The sequence below is a fragment of the Saccostrea cucullata genome, unplaced genomic scaffold (assembly GCF_032062105.1).
Source record: "Saccostrea cucullata isolate Sc308-1 unplaced genomic scaffold, CSIRO_AGI_Scuc_v1 ctg6543, whole genome shotgun sequence".
In the NCBI taxonomy this organism is placed as follows: domain Eukaryota; kingdom Metazoa; phylum Mollusca; class Bivalvia; order Ostreida; family Ostreidae; genus Saccostrea; species Saccostrea cuccullata.
In genome coordinates this window covers 37,551-45,459 of record NW_026936166.1, presented here as the reverse complement: position 1 = coordinate 45,459, position 7,909 = coordinate 37,551, and the positions used below count along the sequence as shown (strand labels likewise).

Genomic DNA, 7,909 nt, shown 5'->3' with positions numbered 1-7,909 from the left:
TAATGATTTCTAAAACAAAACTGTATATTCGGTTGTAAAGAAATATTTCTTATGTTACATTTTTAAATTTTATTTTGGACTTATTGTCATAAGAATTTAAATTACATACAAATTAATCAAAATAGCACATTTTACAATCAAAATAAAGTTTTCAAAGATACAGCTCATATTGCTTTAAGCAATTAAGAACTAAAGTTTGTTGGCCTGATATGGATAAGGAAGTGGAGAAGTACGTGAAATCGATTCATGGATGCCAGATTACCGTGCATACCCGAAACCAGAACTAATCATTCCGACACCCTTACAAACAGGATCATGACATGAATAAGATATCGACATCCTTGTACCGTTCACATCTGGACAGTATGTTGTTGATTATTACATCGGATATTATACGAGATGAAAATTACCAAGGATATAACGAGTTGGGGATTCATTGATACGCTGGAGAGAATGAATTGTCGACATGGACTTCCTTTTCAAATAACTTCTGATAATGTGCCCATAGCCAGGTCTAAGTTATTCAAGGATTAATTGACATATAACTGTATCAAGCATCGAACATTTAAACCGTTAGCAAACGGGAAGTTAGAACGACAAAACAGATCGTTGATGAAAAGGATTCAGATAGCACAAGCAGATACTAAAGCTTAAAAGTCAGAAATTTCTATTTGCATAAACCGAACAGTTCCTCATAATACAACAGAAGTTCCACTTGTAGAATTTATATTCCTTCATAAACTGAAAACAAAGCTTCTGTAGGTTAAAAATCTACAAGAAAACGTTTATGATGAAAGAGTGTGTGATAAAGATGTGTATTCCAAATACAAAAAACAAGCTTTATATCGACAAGAAATATGGTGCAGTGAATTGCATTTAGAGCAAGGAGATTCATTCCTCTTGAAGAAAGCAATCAAAGATAAAATGGATTGATTGATTGAATGTTGTTTAACATCCCTCTCAAAAATGTTCACTCATATGGAGACACCAATACTTACCGGTGGAGAGTTACAATTTTTTCCTATGCTTGACGCTCAATGTCATTGAGCAGTGAGGTATCTTATTTAGGCCAGTTTCTACCGCGACAAGGGATATCGGTTAAAATACGGTCTCGTCCGAAGGATCTGTCTCCGCCTCCCACTGTGGGATTAGAACCCGCAACATAAGGATCGACTTCTTTTAACGACTCTAGAACAGACGCTCTAACCACTGCGCCACTCGGGCGAAAGGATGAAAATGTTACGTCGTATCATGCTAAGCCGAATAAACTTGTACAGAAAACTCTACTTTGTCTACTGATATCAGCGATAATTATCCGTCCTCTGCTCCAGTATCTCAGAACGGGAAAAGGTTTAACCGTATAAGGAAACTACCTTAACGTTTTGAGGACTTTGAAATTTAAATTTTATTTCCTTGTGAATATGACTGATTGAGTCTGAGTTCTCTGTATCTGAGACTTTAAATTGTAAATGGTTTCTAGCAATTTATTGGACAGTAATTTCTTTCCAGTAATTCAGTGAATCTTTAATTTTGAGATTTGTAAATCTTAGAAAAGGAGGTATTGTAGTGTGTAGATATGATGCAAGGGAAGCAACTCTGAATGTGTGTTGTGTGTTAGAGTTTTTATACAGGAGTAATTTTGCCTATTGTGGGTGATGTGTCAGTATGTATCCGGCACGAGTAGTGCGAGCATGGAGGACTGAGTGGAACCCTATGCCTAATAAAGTTATATAAAAAGGATTTGATTCGGATTATTCTTTAATATCAGAAACAAATAAAATTTAAGCTGCACTATTAATATGATCTCGGTACTATTTTTTGTATTGATTTCGATATTCCTTTTTTGTCTGTAATGCAATAAGTAATTTAAAAAATGTGATTGTAAAGAAAATTTCTTTTGAAAATTCTATCAACATTTATTTCTTTATTTTGTATGTTATCTAATTTTAATTTCAATTGATAAGCCAGTGTACAAAAACATTATCTGAATTTTTATTTATCATCACTCATAAATTGTTGTTTTGAACTTAATTTCGTATTTTAAGTATTTTGAGAGTAAAAAAAAAGACATCAAAATATATATAGGTTTCTTAGTTATTTATTGTCATTATTCGAATTTACAAAAGCCAACCAAGGATATCAATTAGCAAAGTTGCAGATCTGAAATACAGTAGTACGATGGATACCAAGAGAACTCCCACATCTTTGAAATACCCACAGGTTGCGACCTTATACCTATTCAGTCTATCTGCTACGCCATCTATGACGTTAATTATTTTACGAGCGCTTACACGTCCACCAGACCAATATTAAACAGTTTTTGACTGGGTATGAGGGCAACATATGATTTGTTAGACCTGAAGATGAAAATGTTGCTCGGGGCCGCAGACCAAGGGCAACATTTTCACCTTTAGGTCCAACAAATCATACGTTGCCCGAATCCCAGTCTATAACTGTTTTGTTATTCCCTTCCCAGCTCACTAAAGATTGATCAATTTAATCAATACAAGCTATTTTATCAATTATTTTATATGGAAAATTATGGCATCGTCAGTAAATATAAAACATCAAGCTGAGAAAGAACAAAATCAATTATATATCTATTGTATCACAAAAATGATTTATCACAAAACATACTCTTCCCTTCTTCCTTATCTTGCTGTTAGCAACAACTCTTGTTGCTTATAACTTCGGCTATTTTCGCGTCGTCGATATTGAACGATGATTAATTACTTGTGACCTGACAGACGAGTGACGTTGTGGTCTACCAATTCTTATGTAAGACCGGTCAAGATTGAAATTGTTAGACCAATGTAATAAACAGTTCTTTTGTTGGACTTTTTATAATAATATAATAATAAGTAAAATAAATATTTAGAATGATATTTATAAGGGTTTAACAATATAACTTGTCGAGAGTAATATTCTTTGTATATGAATCGTTTTTTCTCAATTCTTTTGCCAACTTCTTTAATGAAGTTTTTGATAACTTTACGCCACAAGCTCTGTGTGCCAAAAATAATGATATTACAGATAAGATTTTAATCTAAAATTCTGGAAATGATGAACAATTCAGTTCATACGAACCTGAAGCACATTTGCAGCTCTGTTCTGCATAATGTTAAATAATAAAGAAGATGTGCGTGTGTATAGAGCATTTATTACAAATGCACTATGAGATTACGGGTTTTACATTTTCAGAATGCAGCAGAAGATATGGCCCAAAATATACCCCACACCTTATGCAAAAGAAAACTAGTACATATTTTTTTTTTCATCAATAACAATTGACACCTTATACAAGAGAAACTAGTACATGTATTTTCTACAATAACAATAAGTATGAAGGATTGAGGGGGTGGAGGTGGGTAAAATTTGTAAACCACATTTTTCGGAGCCAAAAATTATTTTGAAAAGGATACGGCTAATAGCCGTAGCTAAAGGGCGCTTAAATATAAAACATAGAAAATCTCTTCGGGACACATGACTTCACACAAAATAAAAATACACAATTTTATACGTATTTAGATCACGTAAACTCATTTATGTACATAAATACACTTATGTGCTCTTAAATACTTAAACTGGTGAACAATTCGGTTCATTCGAAACTGAAGCACATTTGCAACTCTGTTCTGCACCATGTTAAATAATAAAGAAGGATAATTTATGTGTATGTAGAACATTAATTACAAATGCCAAATGAGATAACAGATTTTACAACTTTAGGATGCAGCGGAAGATGGGGCCCAAAAATTATCCCACAACAGGGACAATGAACTTACAGAGAAGGGTCCTTCGCCCCACCCAAAAATGTGCTTCAATTACTAAGTGTATACAGCCTGATAATGATGCTAATACTTAAAAAACTACTAACAACAGAGATCAACGGAATTCTAAAGATGGATAATAAATGATTCAGTTTTAACATTAATAATTCAAAGGTTGTAAATAAAAAAGTATTAAAATATCCAGCTACATAGCATTGAAACAATTTTTACACTCTTGATGAAATTCTTTTCCTCTTCTACAATCACTCCATTTTTTGGCCTGCTATGTACAAAAAATGAAACATTCAGAAGAGTCAACGATTTCTTTTTCTTGTCCGTTATCCATGTACATGATGTAAAATGAATTTATCTGCACAGCCTGCTACGCATGGGAGGGATTATGGACATTTTTCAAAAGTTCATGCACATATCAATAGTTCTCACAAATTAACCTCCTATTCTTAGTACTTTATGGTTCCACAGTCCATACAAAATTCGAAAGTCATTTTACGTACGTACCAGGAATAGAATTATGGCTTATCTTGACAAAGGCATTTAAATAATTGAAAGTGAAATGAAATAATAAAACAAATCATCCATATGATATTCAACAACGTATATATTCAGTGCCACTTCACCGAATACTTCGTGTACATGTATGTAAGTGTAGTATAAACTGAAGACAGATAAATTATGCAATGTCAAGCTCTCTCATGCATTATTATGTATCTAAAACATAAAATTGACATGTTTTTGAGATTATTGTATTGATTTAAATCTGAAAAGCCTTGTTTATTGGTCAGATTAACAATTGTGCATCTTATATGGTTGTGTCAATGTTGACCAAATCCAAAATATTAATACGTTTATTGTGTGATAAAAAAAGAGCTATGTACATGCGTGTATTGCATTTACATTGACTTTAAGTTAAATAGATTAAGAATTGTAGAAACAGCTGCTGGTTTACAGTAGTTGCTGGCCCATTGTTAAACAGAAATTTCAGTAGATAATTACATGTTTTGATAATGGACTAAAGTTTGAAAAAGTCAATCAACTGTTGACTTAATGATGGATTGTTTTGCCGATAAGCCATGCCAGATTACAGTCTTTGCGAAGTGTGGACTTTGAAGAAGATTGTTGATATTCTTGTTTCATTATCTTATTGTCAGTACCTTGCCTAGTAAAGATAATGTTCATACCATGAGCATGCGCTTGCGTATCATATAAGGTTGCATTGCTAGATAAATAAGGGAAGTTGATAAAAGTTAAAAGTATAGTATTCCTTTTTAGATTTGCACCATAAAACCAATGATTTTAACAGGACAAGTCTCTGGTCTCTAGTTTGGGAAATGTGATATGCATCAAATTTCATAAAGGTTCAACTTTTGGACTTTTTCGAGAAGTAATGACTTTTACAGTCGACAGTTTACTTGTATCATTTGCGGAGGTTCAGAATTGATACTAGATAAGAAAAGTTAGTGGTCATAGGCATGTTATAAGGGGTACTAATGTGTGAATGCCGCGAGTTGAAGGAAGGCTGGTTGTCGTTTTCCTCAAAGATAATTTATAGGTGGTGTGAATGAAAAATATGTAAGTAACGAATATAGTATTCAAGCTTAAAGGTCCATTAAACAATACATGATTGGAGCAAAGCTTACACAGACCTCCAAAACATTAGAGATGGGACCAGGTGTCTTGGTAGAGTTAACGGACCCTGCCGACCCGATAGGTTCTTATTGTCATATGCATGATCGGGAAATAAAGGTCAAATCCGTCTACAATTCTGTGTGAATATAATTGCCTATCAATGAGTATGAAACATGTCAGTGTGCATTGACTTAATGATAACTACTTATCTGTATTCACTGAAATGGTCGTTGTATCGACCGTAGAACTTCGAAATGAGAATGATATCGATTAATGTATGCCTTTATACGAGATTGTCAGCTATTTGTTTGTCAATAATTTACCTCAATTTAGAAATTGTTCATACGTAGAGCATGCTCTCGCGTATCGAATCAAGTGAGAAATATACATGTAAACCCTGCATCCAGATGATAAAGGTATATTGCTGCATAACGCGTTATTTTTGTTGAATTAAATATTTATTTCGTAAAAGAGCCCCAGTGAAAAAGTTTGCCATAAACTGTAAAAGTAAGCGTTCCTCAGAAAAGTCCGTTAAGGTAGTTCTATATAAGACTTTTATCGGCTTCATACGTTTACAGTGATAATTAGCTACCTTCTGTGACAAATTCACATTAAAGGTTGCTATCGTTTTTGCTTTCTGTGGAACTATTTTGTCCATGGGGTTGGGAATTCTGACTACGAATTTTCCTTGTAATCCCTTGATAAGATGTGATAGAGCTGAGGTCCATCACTCTTAATTGACTCACTTGTCCTTTTCTCTGCATGCTTTACTGATAATGGGGATGATACCCGTACGTTTGAGTGCGCACTTGAACTGCTTTTGGGATTTTCACCACAACGCTGTTGTGATGTGTCATCACACGTATCATTAACATCACCATCCTGGATTGTTTCTACCATAAGTGGACTCTGAACAAGAGATTTGGAGTTTAAGATTGTTACGAGTTGACATTATGAAAGGATATCTCATGCAATGACATATCCATATCACTTAACATAAAAAAAATCATAGGTTTTTTTTTTTTAGAATTCTATCAAAACTAAAACAGACTAAAAATTAAAAGAAAAGTGAGAGAATTTTTTTTTCTAAAAAAAACAAACCAGACTGTCTGAAATATGATGATACATGGTTCCCCCCTCTTTCGAATAAACTGCAAAATCCAACTCTGTCTCAGACGACATATTGTCATTTTGTTTTGAATATAACATTATGTCCCCACTTCTGTTAAACGAAAATATAGAAAGTTAAGTATAGATGCTTAGCAAGTTATATGCTAGTATGAAAACTATTAATAAATGAATGATATGGTTGTCTGTTAAATTCTTTATAGATTTGAAGATAAAATTCACTTTGTACATTTAGCAGAGTTACAGTGTTTGAATATTTGAATAACATATGATATCATATCTCTCTGATGAAGTTTTTGGACATCTTTTGAGCTTGAATAAAAAATCATATCAGTTTGTTTCAGAATTTTTTTACAAGTGAATGAAACACGGAACAGGTATTTAAATATTCCCTTTACACTTTTACAGGAAATATAAGTAGAGTTAAACATAATGATTGTCCATGTTCAAATTTGAGTGCTTATGTAAAATTATGAACCAATTTCACATTCAGCTGATCTTAAGTGTACTGGACTTGATTTGTTTCATGTCTAATGCACTTTTGATATTCAACTGATTTGCAAAAAAAGAGAACTGTTTATTAAGCAAATTCTTTGCTGAGACTAGAATGTCCTTATTTATTAATATAAATGCAATGTAGTTACCTTTAAATTATTTCAACGAATCAAATACGCAGCGTTTAAATTATAAATATAGGTAAAAGATGTCTGAATACTAGCAAACCTAACCTGTAATTCTTTTTACATCTATTAAGGCGAAGGCAAGCAAAAGATGTAGATAAGATCCCAAGGAGTAGCCCAGCACCTGCAACTCCAGCTCCAAACAGTAAACATTCCTCCTCTCTGGATAGTTCTGATGTGTCTTTTGCACAAGGATAAGTTAAACAATTAAATGTATAAGCAAGAATTCATACCAAAATAAATATATTTCCAGTCTTTAAGGTAAGATTATAATTGTAAGAAAGAATATAATACTGAAAATCAATGGGAATAATAATAATTTTTAGAACACACCATATCCCTATATCCATAACCAACATACATCTAAACATTAATGTAATTTTGAAAATTGATATATAACCTTTAGTTTGTGTTTGAGAGTGTGAACTTGATGAAAGAGCGCTAACATTATAATATTTTTGAAATGCAAATTAAAAAAAAAAACAAGATGTGTTTGTGAAATACTATGCGCCCGGCGGAACAAAGTTCGAAAAACGCTATTTTTAGCGTCAAGGTCACAGGTCATTGACCTTGGTATCATTTGAAAAAAACTTGATTAGTGGAGTATGCATACCAGATATGAAGTCTCTATCTTTCATGGTTCAAAAATTATGGTTAACGTTCAAAAAAAAAACCCAGTGACTC

The 7,909-nt window shown here is 32.9% G+C and overlaps 1 protein-coding gene across 1 annotated transcript; it reads right to left on the bottom strand.

The window, feature by feature from the left end:
* Positions 1–5,896: 5,896 nt before the first annotated feature.
* Positions 5,897–6,637, bottom strand: LOC134244936 (uncharacterized). The gene is made up of 2 exons (XM_062727196.1): positions 6,519–6,637; positions 5,897–6,326 (listed from the first exon to the last, which is right to left on the bottom strand). Exons 1-2 carry the CDS (start codon positions 6,624–6,626, stop codon positions 6,093–6,095), a joined length of 342 nt encoding a protein of 113 aa, XP_062583180.1. The 5' UTR covers positions 6,627–6,637; the 3' UTR covers positions 5,897–6,092.
* Between the last annotated feature and the right edge of the window lie 1,272 nt (positions 6,638–7,909).

Bases quoted from the DNA above. Each gene is read 5' to 3' on its own strand.
- LOC134244936 (XM_062727196.1), bottom strand. From the start codon at position 6,626: ATGTTATATTCAAAACAAAATGACAATATGTCGTCTGAGACAGAGTTG. The intron at 6,327-6,518 runs GTTTGTTTTTTT...TCTCTTGTTCAG, and splicing joins ATCATATTTCAGACAGTCTG to AGTCCACTTATGGTAGAAAC.